The following is a 19,192-nucleotide window of genomic DNA, read 5'->3' on the forward strand; positions in this document are numbered from 1 at the left end:
AAGCGCCACATCTAAGCGGCAGGTTTTTATGGACCGTCGGCAAACTTACAGCACTCACGGGAAATTACTGTTGTACCACTGCGGAGGTGGTCGATTACACGACGCCATTTCAGGACTAACAAAATTGATATTCCGAGAAATCGTAAAAAGTTATGTCCAGTAACCCAAGTTGTTTTGCAATGACAGCAGCTCCTGCTTCTTGCTAGAGGGGCCTGGTGTGGCGCAACAGTGTGGTAAGTATGAAAAACAAAAATAACTTTGAAGAATCTTTGTTTGGTCGGCTAGGTGGGGTGAACCGCGGATGGGCGTGAGCACAGTGAATTCCGACGACTTCGTCGATTCACGTTTATGATGAAGCAATGTGCGCGCAATGCCTTGAACTCAGACTGAAATGTAAAGGATTGTTAAAAATGTCATAAGAACTTCGAGAAAGCGCCATATACTTTAGTTTTGAATATAGTTTTGATTCGAGTATGAAAACAGCAGCAGCTACATTACGAGTTGTTGGCGATGCATTGGCAAGTGGAGAGGAAAAAAAATACGTTTGCTTCCATCACTTCACAAGAAATAAACTTATTTTTCAGACTATTATCCGAGGCTGACGCACATTTAAATGAATTGCGAAGAAAAAAAAAACTACAGATGTATTTGTACGTTCATGATGAAGCAATGTGCGCTCAATGCCTTGAACTCAGACTGAAATGTAAAGGCTTGTTAAAAATGTCATAAGAACTTCGAGAAAGCGCCATATACTTTAGTTTTGTTTGTTCTTTTTTTTTTGCGAGTTGCTTTCCGTGGTGAAGGAGTTGTCTCTCCGCTATACTTAGGAAACTTAATCTGCGCTAACGTTGTCAACCTTTCTGCCAAAAAGTTCAGTTCAGTGCTACCATTACCCTATTAACTGATTTGTTGTTCTTACAGATTCTTCAAATTGTAATGCTCTATACGTAGGCTAACGCGTTTCCTCGCGCCATTTTTCTGGCCACAAATATCACATTAGATATTCGTCCGCTAAGCTTATAATTAAACATATGGCTAAGTTGTTTCAGCTGCTAGAGAAATACAAACTTGAGAAATACTACCGAAAACGTAGACTGTGTGCTAATCGGATTATATAATTGCCTTTCTTTATGCATTGTGAACCCCATATTCCTGTGCGGTCGCTATCAAAACAGCAGGCCTCCTTTTCTGTGGTTAAACATTCATATGCAAGGAATAATAGGGGTTATCGTAAGTACAGGCAGGCATTTTTCGCAATTAAGCAAGCAGGATTAAATGTAGTGCAAATGGCGTGCTTCCGAGTAGCGCAACAAAAGTGCTGGCAAAAATGTCTTAATCAGTAAAGCTGGTATTTCAGCGCTCTTCGGCAATAATCTCATTAAGGACGACAGTAAATAACGAAACTCTGGTTATGGTTCAACATTTTTTTACGCGAAATGCTGAATATACTTGGCCCTACAGTTTGTTTGTGTGTGGTTTGTATTCCGCGATGCATGGCATAAATCCTCACCATCTTGATCACTTATTGTACTTGTGGCCTTCAGTAACATTATAGGGCTCTAGGGAGAAACTTCTTAAGCCATATTATGGAAAATGGTGTCTATTTGAAGCGAAGCTTTCTTCTTTGTTATGCGTATAGAGTACTTAAATGCATATACATATGCGTCATACATCTCTGTGCATTCGACTCTCTTCCCCATTATAACCTTGACAAGCATCATACACCCCCTTAAACCTTATAACATCGCGGCGTCGACGTCTTATAATTCCAGTTCGAGGTTTGCTTTTCGCTTTTCGCGATAACTTAGAATGTTGTAGGACATAAAAATAAACATAGCATGAAGTTGAAAGTTGCATATCAAGAACATAAGCAATTGGGCGCTTGGCATATAGTTTTATATCATTTATTTACCCGCTTCTGTAAAGCTTTGCTTCACATAGATTCCCGCGTGTGTATGGGATCTGCAGAATTTTTTCTTTTTATGGTTGTATTCTCTGAGTCAAGGTGCGAAGGTCCCGAGAGTTGAGTGAGTTAAGCTGCCGCAACTTCAGTGCATAAAGCAAGCAGAGTTTTTTTGTTTACAGCTCAGTGTCTGTGCCAAGTAAATCTGCGTACACGGCTGCGAGAAAAAACGCGCTACTGCTCCTGAGCAAATGGGAAAATAATGTGAAAACCGAGTATTCAGAATTTCAACGCGACTACTCCAACTGATTTCAAAAATTGAATTCTTTTGAAATATTAAATACCTATAGACGTGCTATGAACGTGATTTCATTTTAATAATATGTAGTGCACATCTTTTTATGGATGGTTTAACAAGCTTTAGACTCAACGACAGCGCAGCCTCATCTGCGGCCTCCTGTTCTCAAACAGCGCGTCACGGCTGCAAAATTATGACGCGTGTGCTACCTTCCCTTTCTGAAGTAAGCTAAGTACGAGTTCATGTGATTTTCTGATGACAGTAGTGTACTACATTTTATGTACATATCGCAGACGGTGTATGAAAAAAACGCGAAGCCGTGCATCAGACAGTTATGTTAAACTTCGAGTTTTGCTGTGGTAAGTGCATAGCACGGAAGGATGACTCCTGGATTTCCATGTTTAAAGTGGAGAATAAGCAAGTGAACATATTACAAACTGCACTACCTAAGCCTCACAGCCTCAGCGGCTGTAATAAGAAAGAATGTGCCACTTCTACAGTGTTTGTGCCACGCAGCTAAGCGTTGCATTTGTCCCGCTCGTCGCCAATCATGTCTGTTTCCTGTTCATCCCTCAAAAACTATATTCCTCACCTGCTTATACTTACCTTTATTGAGGGTAAATAAGTGCAGTACTACCCTTGCCCCGACGTATCCACTGTGCACGACGCAGTTGTAAATCAACCACTAGCTTAAATAAATAATGCAAGCGATAGTGCCAACTGTTCGCTTTCACTAATATATACGGAGGCTGGCATTTGCGCACATTTTCATGAGTTTGGTAAAATATAAATAGTAAATCACTTGGCCATTATTTCATCACTAGCTTTATAACGACATTTCTTCCATCACGGCACATAACATTTTTCCATAAAATTGAATTGAGTGGTGACTGTGTTGCGCCAGCACCGAACCTGCAAACACGAAGTCGCGTCAGGCCGGCGGGACGGGCAGTAATGTTATTTTAAATTAGCTTAAATTAGTTTAGCCGGCTGCCGAAGTAGTAGAAAGTTTATTAAGAAACAAACCGAGAGGTCTGTCAGATACGTTAGGCTCTGGCCTGCAGTTGTACATAGGAAAAAAGAGATATGTTTGTCATTAAGAAAAGGGAAAGCTGCGGTTAACTTACAAGGTACGAAGGAGAAAAATGAGGATTGACAGTGAAAGAGAACATAATGATGCTGCTCGCATTGTCCTGAAACTAAGGTTCTCCACGCCGTTGTTTAGATCCTAAATATGTAGACAATCTTTTCGATGTATGCTAACGCTGCCAGCGCCTGCAAAATACAGAAGCTGCACCAAATCTTTTAACATTTCCAGTGGCAGCTATAGCTCAATTCTCACTCTTCATCTAAATTAATCGATGAAGCGACCATTACGTCTGCAAGAAATGAAAATGCTTAAATTTATAATTGACGTAATCGCGCTAATTAAATTTTGAAATAAATTTTTCACAACACAGCTTTCAATTTACGAATTGTAATTGGCGAGTTCGCAAGGCATATGCACTCGGGACGAATTCTCAGGACACCACTAGTTTCGGAATATTAAGTTTCAATTTGTCTGACGAAATTCATTAGCGTTCCGGTTACTATTGTGCTTCATTGTATAAAGCAGCTGTTTTCTTAAAATATTAAGTAGAACAACAGTCTATCTTTACCGCAAATTTGAAGGCGCATATCTCGAAACCAGTGCCATGCTCCGAACTCACTTTAAGTCGATATGCCTTGCAAACTCACTAGCTAAAATTCATAGATTGAAGTATGTGCCTTAAAGTAAGCAGTAATTAAACGTTCATTAGCATAATTATGCTACATAATCAATTGAGGATACAGATTTGGTACTTTATGTGAAGGATTAGAACTGTAACATTTGCCATAGGCAAATATTTAAAAATTTTCTGCAGCTAAACAAACACCTTATGTATTGTAAGCGCCATTAGTCATATGACTTAAAATGACTTATGATGACTTACTGAGGACCTATAGTTAATGCATACTTCACATTGTGAACACCCACACACACACACACTGGAGTCACGAGCCTGAGCGTGGCTGCACTAGGGCGGAAACGTCACCGGCATATCTCCACCAAATGAGGTTAGCCTGCAGCTAACGAAAACTGCAGCCAGTTTTCCCTACGCAGACCCCTGGCGAAATTAACAGCGCGCCTTCCGGTATTCATACGTCGGATTTCGGAAGTGCTGATCCCGCCGCTGCACCAGGCATACGGACCAGGCGCGAGCTATGACACGCACAGCAGCGAGAAAAGCCGAAAAGAGAAGACAGAAAGCAATGAACAGAATGTTCCAAACCTTCGAACTGGCGCCCACAGGTGCCCACGACATTAACGTGCGCATCCGCGTCAATTTAATCATTTCGACGCACAGGGACCCTTCGTGAGACGCTTCGGTTCCTATACGTACGTCCTGTCCAACATATCACCTTTCCGGAAACGCGGCATATCCCGTTTCGGTCTGCGTTTCATATTTCGCTGTCCCAATAAGTGTGTTCCCGCTTTGCATCCTCGCCTCCTGCCACCCCTGGGCTCCCCCTTGGGCGCGCGCTCCCTCTTTCTATACCTTTCCGACGCAGCGCCCTACAGCGGAGCCCGTAGCAATCACGGCCCCGCGTCGCGCGCCGGCTGCGCGGTTTTCGCCGCCCCCGCGAGCCTCGGCTCAAAGCCCGTCCGTCGCCTCGTCCGCGAGGACACGCTTGCTGCGACGGGCGCCTCCCGATCGCGCACTGTGCTGCCTCTTCCTCCTGCGGAGCCCACGTCACCTCTTCGCCTCCGAGCCTGGAAGAAACAATATGCTTCGTCGTTGAGGGACCTCCTACTCGCATCTCCGCACGCAAGTTTTCTCCTTCGGGTTCCTACTTCGTGATACACAACTTGCGACAAAATATTCCTGCACATTTGGCTTCCGCTTGACGCTATATCTCACCCGTCAAAATTTGAGAGCATAGATTGTTTTTTTTTTTCTTTTCTTTTGACGGGTATAAGTTTCCGGCCCGCGTTGCGGCATTGTTCTTCGGAAGGGTGGCTGAGGCATCTTAAGTTGCTTCCTTTCGACTTCCTGGTTAGTTCAGCGTTTCCCGAACCTAGAGTTATTTGTCCTTAAGTTTAACCGGTCGGTATATGAAGGCTTGATTATAAGACCGAGCAAGTACTATTCGTAAATATTTAAAATAAAAGGCTGCCTTCAGCATCTTGTAGTTCGGAAGCCAAAAAAAGGATAGTCCGCACAGGGACCAAAATCTCGTTCGAGTTTGAAGCAAAGATACGTAACCAAAGCTGTGTTATATAAATTGCGGGTTCGGCTTTGACGACGAGTTTACGCTTGGAGATCCAGAGGATTTTGCTACGTAGAAAAAGAAGAAAGAAGAAAGAAAAGAAAACGCCCAAGTCCTCAAGTTCAAGTCATCGAGAGTGCAGTGGTCGTTGGATTGTAGGTTTCCGAGCTCGAAAGCGACATCGCAGTGCATTCGGCGATAGAGGAGGAGAAGGAGCACCCGCATCCGACGCAGTGATTGAAAGTGGTACGGAGAAGGAGACGTGGCGGCGAAAAGTTCGCGAAGGACAATGTCAAGCAAGTTGTCTACTTTGTCAGAGGCGGTTGCCTCGCCGCGAGAACCCGTAGTCTGCGTGTTGCAGAGATGGTCGATGTTGGGCGTCGAGACTTAAAAGCAGGAGCTGCCGTTGCAATACCCCCCACCACCACCACCACCATGTCCCGATGGGGATTGATTCGAGCAGCTGTCGTATACGTCTGCTTGTGGACCGTCTCCCTGCTCTCCACGAACCTCGGTGAGTGGATACAGCTTTTGTGAGGTCTAGTGTGAATAGAAACAGCGTTGCAATGTCTTCGGCGTTGCCGAAACCACCAGTGACGCAAGCAACGTAGTTTTTCACTGCTAACTGCAGCGCGGCGCGGCGTAAGCGAACGGTCGAGAAATTCAGCTTCTTTGTCGCACCACTACAGAAATCTACGACTTCGATGCCCTGATGAGCAATGCTTTGTGAAATAGGTTTCGTTCCATAGATCTACAAGGTACAAAGAGAGATATTGACGCGCTTTCAATTTTCCACATTTATATAATACCCCTACATGCACCCTTCCCTTCAGACTGGGTGGTGCAAGCAGCAAGCGCCTGTTACGAGTGATGTCTAGAAGAAAAAGGGCAGACTTCATGACTATTCGCCATGTGTAACCCGCCGCGTTGCATCGATGGGTTGGCTTTTCAATTTTTATTGAACAGTGCTCAATAAATTGGGAAACTAGCACTTGGTCACAATTGTATTACATGGTACTCGTAGCCAAAGTGTTGACACAGTGAATAATAAGGATTTATTGCAATTGATACGGGATTTCCTAGGTTCGACAGCTGTGCCTGCAGTCTTGTGGCCAGATTTTCTTCATTTCCTTCTTTTTCGTGCTTTTATTTTTCTGATATTTTCTCGGTGCAAATAACATTGATGCCTTTTTTCCTCGGTGCGAAAGTCAGTGAAATTATAGCAGTGTTTATTTGTCATCAGACGAGTTCACAAGCGCGCATGTTTCGAGGTCCCTTACGTTTGATAAGAGTTGTGTGGGATATACTTCCAGTGTGATGTGGTGACTGTACCAAACATGTAGACTGCGCTTCCGGTGGGGGTGCCTTTGGTGACACTACTTGTGTGCTTGTGGCTGTAGCGTGTGTAGTATACGTTGTTACTTTCACATATATATTTTCTTCTTTTTTTTTTCCTGAGTAATGTTCGAAACTTCGCGGTAGCCAACCCTAAAAAAGGTCTACATTATTATTTTTCTTGACTTAAAAATAAAAGAAGATCATGGGTGCCTGAGCTGTACTAAACCGAATTCTTAGAGTGGAGATATACGTTTCATTTTTACTCACATTTCCTTCTGTTAGACGCGATGTAGAAGAATGTCGACTTTATACTCTACGCTCCGGTAATCGCGCATATTTAGAAAGGTGTTATTGCGATTCCCAATTTTTAATTTTCGTTAAAGTGGTGTCATTGCCCGTTATTGTAAAACGCGCTATGAAGGGCAGTGGGCCCTGGAAGTACATAGACTGTGAGTGGTATAATCTGATGAAATTAGATATGTTGGCAACTGTTGTGTCCCACCGGCATCTCCGCGCACATTAAATTGTTCAATGAACAAAGGATGATAATAAGAGGTGATATTGAGAACAGAACAAAGAAACGTTCCGGCAATAAAGTCAGAATGGAAATCTTTACATCGCATAATGCTTCAGCGTGTACATGAGAACAAGTGTTCTTTTTCTGCTCCTTGTGAATTCAACAAATCGGAGTCCCCCTAGTCGTGCTTCCTCAGGGCGTTGTGCTTTTAACCTGAATCTGTGTTGTCATGCTTTTCTTCTGTTCTCGTGTTCCACTCCCTGCCTCAATTTGTTTTTTTCATGAAGTGCTGCCAACGTTTATACTATTAGCCAAGAGATAATCCAGCGGGAAATAAGATTGCCTAAAAAACGAAGGGACGTCTTTTTCTTAAATCTTATTCATAAGCTTTCGCATATCCGTTCACGACTAATATAATGCGAGTTCCTGGCAGTTCTTAACTGTGAGTTTATTTTTGCCTGGTTAACTTCCCAATCTTTCCCTTATTACATATCTCTCTATCTTTCTCTCAGGTAAAAATTAAATTCTGGCGTTTTATGTGACAAAACCACGATGGGATTATGAAGCATGCCGTAGTGGAGGACTTCAGGTTAATTTTGATCCCCTGGCGTTCTTTAACATGTACCCAATGCACCGTACATGTGTTTTTGCCCCCATCAACATGCGGCCCGCCGCGGACGGGATTCGATACCGCTACCTCGATCTTAGCAGCGCAACACCAAAGCCACAACGCCACCACGGCGGGTTCATTTTTTATGCAATAGCGCAGCTCATCTTTGCTCTTACGATATTTCGGGAGGTTCCTTATTTGCTCAAACAAAGCATGAACTTAAGACGGTGAGGTCACTGTATTGTTATGATCGCGTAAGAAAACGTTCTCAAATCGCTTGCCAGGTTCCTACTCAATTATAGAAGAGCTACAAGTTAACGCGGCCAAGTTGGCTTTCATAACACTAGCAACATAAACTAACCAGCGTCTGTTCGGTTCACTTCGTTTATTTTCGCCCTTTCTTCTGCTGAGCAGTACAACATAAACTGAAAAATGTCGCCCACTACACTACGCTTTACTATTTGAATCTATATCGAAACTTTTCAGCGACCATTCCAACTTTGAACAAAAAGTCAGCCACAGTCACAAACCTAGCTGTAGGTAATATCTCGTCTTTGAAACACGATCTTTCCCATTACTCTGCGCGCAACAAGGCACAGGTTTGTGAGCGTTACACTGTCCATGTCTGAGCGAAAAATCGAAAAATGAAAAGAAAAAGGGGGGGGGGGGAGATGTTATTGAACTCAAATGTAAGAAGATATGCTGACTTTATAGAAATGCTGGGGATACTAGCCAGGCTGATTGCCTCGTATATACTACTCCATGTGCTCGGTGGAAAATATGGGCCGGGATAACGTAGGGCTATTTCACTCTGATTTCTTTCCAAATCCACCAATATAACTCAGTCATTGGTCCATTCCCCCATAGCCCTTCGTGATTGCCATGGCCTTAAACATTTTGAGAAATCACAGGGAGATAACGGCAGTTTTTTTAAATAAAAATAGAGTGGAGCACTTTTACGTTATCCCGGCCCGTGGTTAAGTGGAGCTTCTCCGCGGACGAAGTGTGTTGCGAAGCTCTAAGCTCGAGTTTCAGAGCAAGTGCTGAAAATATAACGGCAATAGTCCCACTTAACATGTGGCAAGTCCAAAGGAAGGTCACACAAAGAGCAAATTGGTGAGTATGCCCATTGAATTCCGTGCTAAAAGTAGTTCGCATCGTTCAAGTTGATTGTGTAGCAATTATAATATGTTTGTTTCTTCCTATAGTGAACTCGCACCATAGAAGATTCAAAATACCAGTCACTCTTATATTTGGGACCACACTGTAATGATTGCGTCACATCTGAGAGACCTCCGACTCTCTTATTAACTTCTTGAATAAAATGTTTCTACCACCACCACCACCGAGAATGACCTCAAGCGACGGTGGATAGCAGAGTCACCTGTACTTTCGAGAAAGCAGTATCTGGATCGATATTGTGGAAGTGCGTTGCTTCGCGCCGGCAGCGTGGTAAGCATTAAAGTTGTCTTGTATGGCACAATGAATCCAAAAGAGTGCAGCAGAGCACTGTGATGCAGTTTGTAGGTTTTAGTATATACGCAGTTACATCACTGAAAAGTTCTTCCGGCGGGCGTGGAGACATCAGCGTTTCTACGGCCGCTCGAGCGTCAGCTAAATTACCAAGGCCAATATTTATGGCTCTTAACATAAAAAACGCTACTCTCAATGCATCTAGTTCAGTAACTGTAAGTTCAGTGGTGGAGCATGGCACAGATAGTCATACTCGCTGACGGAATCAACATACTAACAGCAGATGATCTGTGCGGAACAGCGCCGTCAGTTTAGGTGGGATGGTGAGTACTGTAGGAGTTTTTGTTAGGCTCAAGAGTGATATACGGCTACGTTGACCCAGAAGTATTTGTATTGCTCTTGAATCCAGGCACTGACGTGAAAATCAATCAGGAAGTGAGTTTTCAGGTGGTTCGGTCGGCACTATAAAGGAATCTGATAGGTCAAAGGGAGCAAGCTGCGTACTTCAGTATACGCAGCTTGAAAGTGTTGCCTTGCCTGACACTCTGCCAATAATGCACGCACGAGCTCTAATAAACTTCTACAGGAGAAGTATGTGCGTCCAAAGACGTCTGCTTTCTTGGGGGGGGGGGGGGTCCTGTAGTCGAGGTGCCTACAAATCTTCGAGCCTGTGAGCCTACGAGTTCGACGAACGTAAACACACGCCATGCCTTTTGATTGTTTGCTTTTAAAGAATATGTTGAACTGGAAAATGCGCTATAATATATGAAGGCAATCGTAGGAGAACCTCCCGAATTTCCGCATACGTGTGCAGAATAGCATTCGTGGAGCCGCCACCAGTGCTGCTTGAGAGCATCAGAACATATTCACTTATTCTGCAGTTTTTTATTTCTTGTTCAAATATCTTTAGCTTAATTCATTCTAATGTCAATATTAGAACTTGAGATGTCTGTGTAGTCGGTCTATCAAAAGTCACACCCAGAAACTTTCAGCGCCAGCTTACCGTGCAACCCCTGGACAGAGCCACCCATTTAATTACCTGGCTCTTTACCTACAATGCGCCGCATTTCACGTGGAGCATGTGACATTGTTCTTAATAAAGGCCATTGCCGGCAAACAGATGACATCGTTAGACCTCGGGATAGTAGAAAGGCCTCCATTAAGTTTCATAATATCATAATTTATTTATTAGTAAAAATACAGATGATTACATGTGCGTGGTATACATAAGGAGGTCCCATAGTCAAATACTGTATCGAGACCTCCTGTTAAAATACACTTATGATGTTATACAATGTTTAAAGCAACAGTAGTACAGATGAGAGCTAAGAGTAATGTGAAAACATGTTTATAGCATATGAGTAATAAGAACACTTGTTAACAGCATGACAATAAAAACACAGAATAAAATTTAAACATATGGACAGTATCAGTAAGTATTTATTATGAATGCTTTTAGTTCTCTTTTAAATTGGTATACATTTATTTCATTTTTGATTATAGGTGGTAGAGTATTCCAAAGCGATATCGAGGAAAATTCCGCAGTCTGTTTACCATAGTTAGTTCGCACTTTAGGTAGACGGAAATTATTATTAACTGCAAATCTACTGTGACTATGAGCTATCAGGTCATAAGGTGAGAAGCAGATTGATCGTAGTTCCCATAGTCATATATTTGTAGAATAAAATCCCTAGATTATATTTGGTGAGTTCTGAAATGGTTAGGATGTTGTTTTCATGTAGTAGGTATTTTCCATTTGCAAAGCGTGAACTGCTTGTAATAATTCTTATGGATTGGTTCTGGATTACCTGGAGGGATGCCAAGTGAGTATTATAAGTGTTACCCCAGCATATTATGCCGTAGTTAATATGAGAGTGAATGAATGAGTGGTATAGCGAGATTAATGTATTATGGGTAAAGTAGGGACGAGTTTTAATTAGAACGCGAATACCGTATGCTAGTTTCTTTTTGATGTGAGAAATGTGATCTTTATATTTCAAGCTGCAGTCAAGAGAAATCCCAAGAAAAGATGAGCATGGACTGGGAGAGATAGAGTGTCACCCAAAAGTTAAATAAGGGGAGGATGCCGAATGTTGTTGATGTGAGGAAAATACAACAAATTTAGTCTTGGTGGCATTAATAGATAATAGGTCAGCATTACACCAACTTAAAACATTTTCTAGATCAGTATTTAGCTTGTTAATAAGAAGTGACATGTTTTTTATCAGAGGCAAATATGGTAGTATCGTCAGCGTACAGAACGCACTTAGTAGAGAACAAACAGTTAGGTAGGTCATTGACATAAATCAAAAACAGTAGTGGTCCTAAGATGGGACCCTTGAGGGACGCCAATGTTAGTGGTTTGTTCTCTGGAATAGACATTAGACACAGACACTATCTGAACTCTGCTTGATAAGTAACTTTTTAATAGTGAGAGCGCAGGACCACGAACACCGATAGCCTCAAGCTTAGCAAAACGGATAATATGGTTTAAGCAGTCAAATGCCTTTGTTAGATCAATGAAAACTGAACCTGCAAATAAATCATCGTCGATTATTTGTTTCTAATTGGTCAGTTAATAGGCATCTGTAATCTTGCGAGTGGGATATGACGGTGCTGACCGAATCACCGTATATAGATTACAAGTTGCGTATAACGGAATTTGTGCTCATGCGTGAATACAAATCTCTAGGTCAATGAGACATATGTTCAATAGAATGATGCTTGATACACCATCTTGGGCACATGCACGATGTGGGTGAATCCCTTTCACCCTCCTTTGTGTTAATGTACACCGATCCCTCGGGAAGCAGTCGAACATCTAGGGGTATTTTAGGCCCCCAACACAAATGGAGTTGAAAAATACAATAAAGTCAAATATTAGGTCACGCTAAGGTGATAGAGGAGTGCTCGAGAACGTCTAAGGTTTCAATGTTATCGCCACCAGAGTTTTCCTAATCGAAACATTGATATAAATGCACGACACGGTTAGAGGTTCCACCAGTACGTTCAATGAGTATAGCCGGATGACGAAGGAATTCTTAACTATAATTCAATCGCTAGTACTCAACCACTCGTAATAAAATGATCATTGTATTGTATTATAAGACGAAAGAACATGATACTTGTTCAGTTCTAGTTGTTCTTTTATTTAAAAAAAGTTCGCCGAAGATTACGATACTGCCTATTGCGAAATTTGAGTGCGGCTCTATATGTGTAAATGTTTTGATATCACCATGTATTGAGGCATCGCACCGATCACCGCACTGACTGGCAGGGCCGTAATGTTTACCGTAAAACGCTTGGGAAGAACGCTATGCGCGAAGGCGAGCTTTCTAGTTCTTTTTTTTTCTTTCCCCCGCACGGCCGGCGCCACTTCTGCCACGGGTGCGCGGACGTGAGCGCCATCCGGTGGTATACTTCAAGGTGACTTCCTCCACTTTCCTCCTAACGCTCTCTTTGCTCTCACCGTCTTTCATCCGCCGCTATGCTCCTCGTTCACTCTTTCATCGTTCACTGTGCTCTTTCGCTCGGTTACGCCGACGAAGGACGAGGCATGACGACGCTCAACGCAGGAAAGGGCGCTTAAGGGCTGCGCTCTAAAAAAAAAGTAATTGACGCTACCCTTGACAACGACGCGGGTGATCGATAGGTTTCGTTTCCTTAACTCTGCACCGGCCAAGCTTTTGCGTTTCAGTAGTTTCGTTATCGTGCATTCCTGCACTGGTTTCGCTGTCACGCGAAATTCACGCATACTGTAATTTGCAGAGAGACCATGGGATGTCGCGAGAATCCCGAACGGTCTACGCCACTTGACCAAGCGCAGCTGCAGCGGCGAATCCAATGCTCTGTCTTGGCTCGGTTTCTCCATGGCGCAGCGCATTTGCGTTTCGCGCAGAAAATCACAGCGCCGTTTGTCGGGGGCTGTTTCACTCACCGACGGCAGTAAAAGGCGGTGATTGCGCGTGCAAAGTCACCACTCCCCGCTCGCGAACCGGGCGATTCGAATTCCTCTAAAGATATGCGAACCCGATATTTTCTCGCAAACTAAATCTTGACACAAAAGAAGCGCTGCGAGGTTTTTCGAATGGTATTTTAACAGTCCACGTCGGCTTACTATTTGCCTTCGCTGTCCCTATAATGCGCACTAGAGCCTCATGAGTCCCGTTCTCGGACGCTTACTTGATGTCGAGGAGGAGGGCGTTAATTATGGTAAGTGCTGCTTTTATAAGGTTGACACAGCCCGTAAGGCGAATCACACTTTTTGTGTCTACCTGAATACAACGCTTGTGCACTGCATATTCTAGCGCATCATCATAATTGGATTATCCAAAGCTTAGATGCAGTGCATCAAGCCAGGCGCCCTAGAAAAACTCGCGACTGTTTTAGCAAGCGCGACACGTCTACATGTGAGCCCAAGAGATAAAAGGCCAGGGGTCTCAATTTCGCCCTCTAGCCCTTGATGCGATGGGCTAGCAGTTTAATTCAATTGGCTAGATGCTGTCGCATTATTGCGATTCCATTTACATGAACGTAGTGTGCTAAAGAAATGTTGCGATGCCTTACTGGCGCATTCATAGAAACGCGGCTATTGTCAGTATCGACGCTGGTTATGTTAATATCCGACGTTATAGCAGTATACATTTGTGCTCATCCACACTATGCTAAAAGAAGCGCATCAATACTTCAACATTTCCAATACAGCTGAAAATAGCTACCAGACGATAGGAGCTCTATCTGATGTAGATTGCCAGTCTTGAAGAAAAGAATGGCACCAACATGTTTGCAGCCATTTTCAAGGCAGTCTCTTTTTCAATTGGATTAAACATATCGATCAATGTGTAGGTGCTTGCGTGGGATACGGAGGAGGATTTTCGCAAGACACTCTAGAAAGCTAGACAGGAAAGAGACTTTTGACGGAGAAAGAAAGAAAAATGGAAAGAAAGCAATTGCTTTGAACACACGGCAAAGGCTGAAAAGGTCTTTTGCTCTAAACGAAGATATACGTCGCGTTCGCGTAAAGGTGGGTTAAAGTACGGCGTCGTCGCATTTCTTTTGGCAGCCGCGGGGAACTTATGCGGGGTCAGGAAGATTTAATAACACCATTCGTCTACAGAGATCCTCGCTCAATCCTTGATGCATTGAATTCTCCTTTCTATAACTTCCAACTTTCAGAAAACACGGTTCTCTCAGTACTGGTTATAAAACGGCGGCGGTAAGGAGGACATAAGGTTTCGATTTCTACTGTTTCTTTATATAATGGTTGTGATAGCCAAAACATAAAATACCAATTCCTGCTGAGAAGGCCGTCGGTTTCCTAAGCAGGGTGAATGCGGGACGCTAAAGGACAACATTATCGTTGAGTTATTGCCTCTCTGACCGGGGAAGGGCAACAAAAGATGGCATAGCTATGTCTTTTTGTTTCGTTCGTTCGTTCGTTCGTTCGTTCGTTCGTTCGTTCGTTCGTTCGTTCGTTCGTTCGTTCGTTCGTTCGTTCGTTCGTTCGTTCGTTCGTTCATTCGCTCGCTCGCTCGCTCGCTCGTTCGTTCGTTCGTTCGTTCGTTCGTGCGTGCGTGCGTGCGTGCGTGCGTGCGTGCGTGCGTGCATGCGTTCATTCGTTTTTTTTTTTTTCTGAACATCTGAAAGAAATTACATGCTCTCATGTTGCAGCTCTTGACCTGCCGGATGCACTGACCTTAAAACATTGGAGTAGCTATATGAACGAGATTCTTTTGTCATCTCTCACTTTTACGGGCTTTTGGAGGTGTGTGTATGATGTATTATAGGCTTTATGTGTAATGAATGGTTCATTTGAGGTCACAAGGCGACTTGACTCATTAGCGACACCACCCGCCATGGTGGCGTAATGGCTTTGCTGTTGCGCTGCTAAGCCCGAGGTGGCGGGACCGAATCCCGGCCGCGCTGGCCACATTTCGATGAGGACGAGTTGCAAAAATGCTGGCTCTCGCGTAATCGAGAGTAGAAGTAAGCATGAAATGGCTACCAGCAAAGTAGATTGGTTGGAGATGATACTAGCCACAACCTTGAAATGAATACAGTGTATATTCGCAATGGTATACCCCACCACATCACACCGCACCACGCCATACTGTGCACTGGTCCATATGAACGCGATAGATTTCTGTCCCAGACAGAACCTCATTGCAAGCCTCGTGCATCCACGGTGCATCGTACGCTACCAGCTTGGACGCTGCCACATGCTACCAGCACGCCGGGTGCGTCGCGGACCTCGCAGAGCGCTGGCGTTGAAACGAGCACAAGAAAACTCTGTGGCATCGCCAAAAAATGACAGTCAAGTGCATAATGCCCTGTATTTGCCTTTTGACCGTCGCTATTGGAAAAGACATAAAACTTCAGCGTACTATAAGTTACAGCTGGAGATATTGTGAACAAACATTTGGAAGAAGTCGGAAGCAATATTTTTTGTAACTTGTTTTGGACGTAACTAGCGTATGTAATGCTGTCTTGACTGGTTGCCCGGATGATCTGGTTTTGTTCTCGCAACCTACCCGGATATTCTCGTTTAAATGCCTGGATAACGGCTCTGGCTTTTGGCTCAGGATCATTTGAAGGTCGCCGACAATGGGAGCGAGAAGTTTTTCATGCTTAAAAACAGCCGTGTACCATGCATTGGGTGCACATTGTCAAAATTAACCTTGAGTCACCCACTACGGCTTGCCTCATGGCAATACCGTGGCGTTTCCAGGCAAAACCTTAGAAATTAATTATTTTAATTTAACTTGAGCCATTAGGCTCCGAATGCTACGCATAGCCGCGCATCAGTAACTACATATCATTTCGAAGTTAAGATACCATAACGATACAGTAGCCTTCGATTGTCCCGATCCAGTTAATAATGAGCGATTGTGTGTACATGATTGATTGTGTGTAGAGGACAAGGGGGCCATCGCCCCGCCATGGCGTTCAGGTAAGGGGGCGAAATAAGTGCACAGTTGTCAGTTCAATCTCCGATGAGCACCTTTAGGGGTTACTTTTGCCTGTTATTGAGCACGGCATTGCGCTGTCTACAAGCTTCGCTTACAACATTCAGTACGGCTTAAGATAACAATGTAGAAATCGCTTTATATTAGGTAAGGACAATATGTGCAAGTAGCAGAAGCTTTACTCGTATTATCCATACTTTCAGCATCCCAAGTTGGTAATGGCTGCTGCTATCGAAAATGCGCAATACAAGTTTTTCTTGAAGATTACTTTTGAATTTGAGGTCGAGACTGCGCGCTTTTGTGTAAATAAATATCTATGCCCCAGGGTAAGCTTCTAAAAAAATAAAAAACAATTTAGGAAAACAAAACTTTCTTTATGGTGATAAAGCTTCTGAAAACGAATCTACGTATTTATGATTGCGAGACAATAAGCAGCTTGTGGATTTCGTTGTAAAAGAAGGCGTTAACATAATTTTTTGCACCAGGTTGTGTTATAGTTCCTGGTGCATGGCTGAAGTTTGTTTAAAATAGTGTAGGCAAAAAACACATAAATACAATGTAGTCGTGTGATATGCGAGTAATGAATACACAACAAATACTATATTCACTGGGTGCTTTTCGTTTCTAGTTTAATATTCGTGAAATATCTTGGTGTAGATAGCACGCGAAAAAGAAAGTCGACGGAGGAGGTCGCTGCAAGATAGTTCGGCCACCTTAACGAAAAGCCCTGCGTATGCCTGTGCGGCTGTGTCATATTCACAGCAGAAAGTTCGCCACGTTGCGCAGTATCCTTCCCATTGCACCACCTACCTTCCAGCCATTGTTCTGTACTGCCTCCCCAGCAGTTCTAGCTAATTGCTTCCAAGGTTATTGTTGGATGGATACTGTGCGATTCTAACAGAATACGCTCAATAAAATACGCTGGTTGCCACATGCGAACGCGCTGCCGTATACGCTGCTATCGCGGCCGCTGCTTTTTCGGAAGAGCGTGCGCCGAGTGCGGCGTTGGGAGACACTAAAACCTACCGCCACATGGTCACGTGTTCGGTCGACTTTCCTGAAACGAATAGCTTTCATTGGCTTTGTTTGGGCAGTTTTGTCAGTGGTCATACCTTTCACCGCCGATGCAAAAGCGCCGCTCCAGAGGGCACGAGCTTTCGCGCGACAGAGTTTAAAGGCGTGTCCAAGAGCTTTGGGGTGCTTGAAGGTTTAGGTCCTGTTTAAACGCAATGCTGGAGCGCTCGCGAAGGACAGCCCTCTTCTTCCGCCGCCCTCTCTCCCTGTGCTGGCTGCGAGAGAGAAGGATAGCAGTCCCCTAGGAGTCTGGAGAGGAGGATGTTTGTCTCTGAAGTGCTCTTGCTGCTGGAGACCAAACACACGGGTGGAATCAGCGTGAATGTATTATCACCTATGCTATTGCGACAGATGCGCTGTTTAACGGATCAGTTGTCTTCAGAACTTTGCGATTAAGCAACAAACGCTACCTAAATATCTGCACTGCAACAAATGTGTGCTTTCAAGGGTATCTTTCCTTTCATATATATATTGTAAGCACTATTAACGTACTTCGTCGTTTTCATTTGTACATAGCCATCATCATCTTCCCTCTTCTTCGACTTCTTCGCGCGTGAGCTGCGGGCGTTGCCTTTTTTGGAATAAACAGCGCTGGACAACTTGATCGGTCTCGGTATTATAAAGTGGTGGAGGTACGTCAAGATCCCGACGTCCTCTCGCGTTCCCGTCCTCCCTGGAGCTCCGTTCCGGTCGCCGCCTGCACCCAGCTACCCCTACAACAATGGACACTTCCAACCCCGGCCCTTCCGGCGCCTCTAACCCTACCACACCGACGACCCCGCCTGCGGCGCCCTCTTGGACTGTGACGAGCCCTCAGCGCGATCCCCCTGTCTTCACGGGACTCCGCGGTGATGACGTAGACGATTGGATCGACCACTACGACCGCGTGAGTTCTTGCAACAAGTGGAACGACACCCAGAAATTGAGGCACGTCGCCTTCTACTTGACCGGTGTTGCAAAGACGTGGTATTTCAACCACGAATCCGACATCGCGGATTGGTCCACGTTTACCTCGAAGCTGCGGCAAGTCTTCGCTTCCTCGTCTGGCCGTGCAGAAGTCGCCAAACAGAAGCTGGGAACGCGGCGCCAACTTCCCCAAGAGTCTTACACCTCATACATAGAGGATGTCTTGGCTCTGTGCCGCCGTGCGAATCCTAGCATGACGGAAGCCGAACGCGTTCGCCACATCTTAAAAGGCATTGGGCCTGTCGCATTCAACGCCTTAATCGTGCAAAATCCGGCTTCTGTCCAAGACATCACTTCATCGTGTCAACGCCTCGACGAGCTGCAGTCTATTCGTCTTCCACATGACTGCAGCGATCCTCAGGTTCCCCATTCTCCAGATCTACGTGCTCTTATCCGCACCATCATCCGCGAAGAGCTTCAACTACAAGACCTCAGGCGTCCACCTGCTGCCTGCGCCCCAACCCTCGCCTTCGACTTGCGCGAGGTCGTAAAGCAGGAGTTGACAGCGATGACTACACCCATGACGCATCTTGCTCCGGTAGCGCGCTCCACACCTACCTACGCGGATGTTGTTTCGCTACGCACCCCTACCGTGCCTTCCGTGCCTACTGGCGCTTCCTATGACCATTTGGCTTCGATGGGAACCAGAGCACTTGCTGCGCCATCGTACCCTCAGTGGCGTCCACCTCGTCCAGTTTGTTTTTACTGCGGTATACGCGGCCATATATCTCGCTTCTGTCGCCGGCGCCAGCAGGAT

At 44.5% G+C, this 19,192-nt stretch overlaps 1 protein-coding gene across 1 annotated transcript in view; it reads left to right on the forward strand.

The window, feature by feature from the left end:
- Positions 1 to 4,740: 4,740 nt before the first annotated feature.
- The window catches only part of LOC126542315 (neuronal acetylcholine receptor subunit alpha-10-like), a 188,600-nt gene continuing 174,148 nt past the window's right edge, over positions 4,741 to 19,192 (forward strand). Inside the window, exon 1 of the mRNA XM_050189334.3 lies at positions 4,741 to 6,006. Within this exon, the coding sequence (XP_050045291.1) occupies positions 5,856 to 6,006 (151 nt within the window). The 5' untranslated portion in view covers positions 4,741 to 5,855. The remainder of the gene's footprint in view (positions 6,007 to 19,192) is intronic.

This window comes from Dermacentor andersoni, chromosome 2 (genome assembly GCF_023375885.2).
Source record: "Dermacentor andersoni chromosome 2, qqDerAnde1_hic_scaffold, whole genome shotgun sequence".
Lineage (NCBI taxonomy): Eukaryota > Metazoa > Arthropoda > Arachnida > Ixodida > Ixodidae > Dermacentor > Dermacentor andersoni.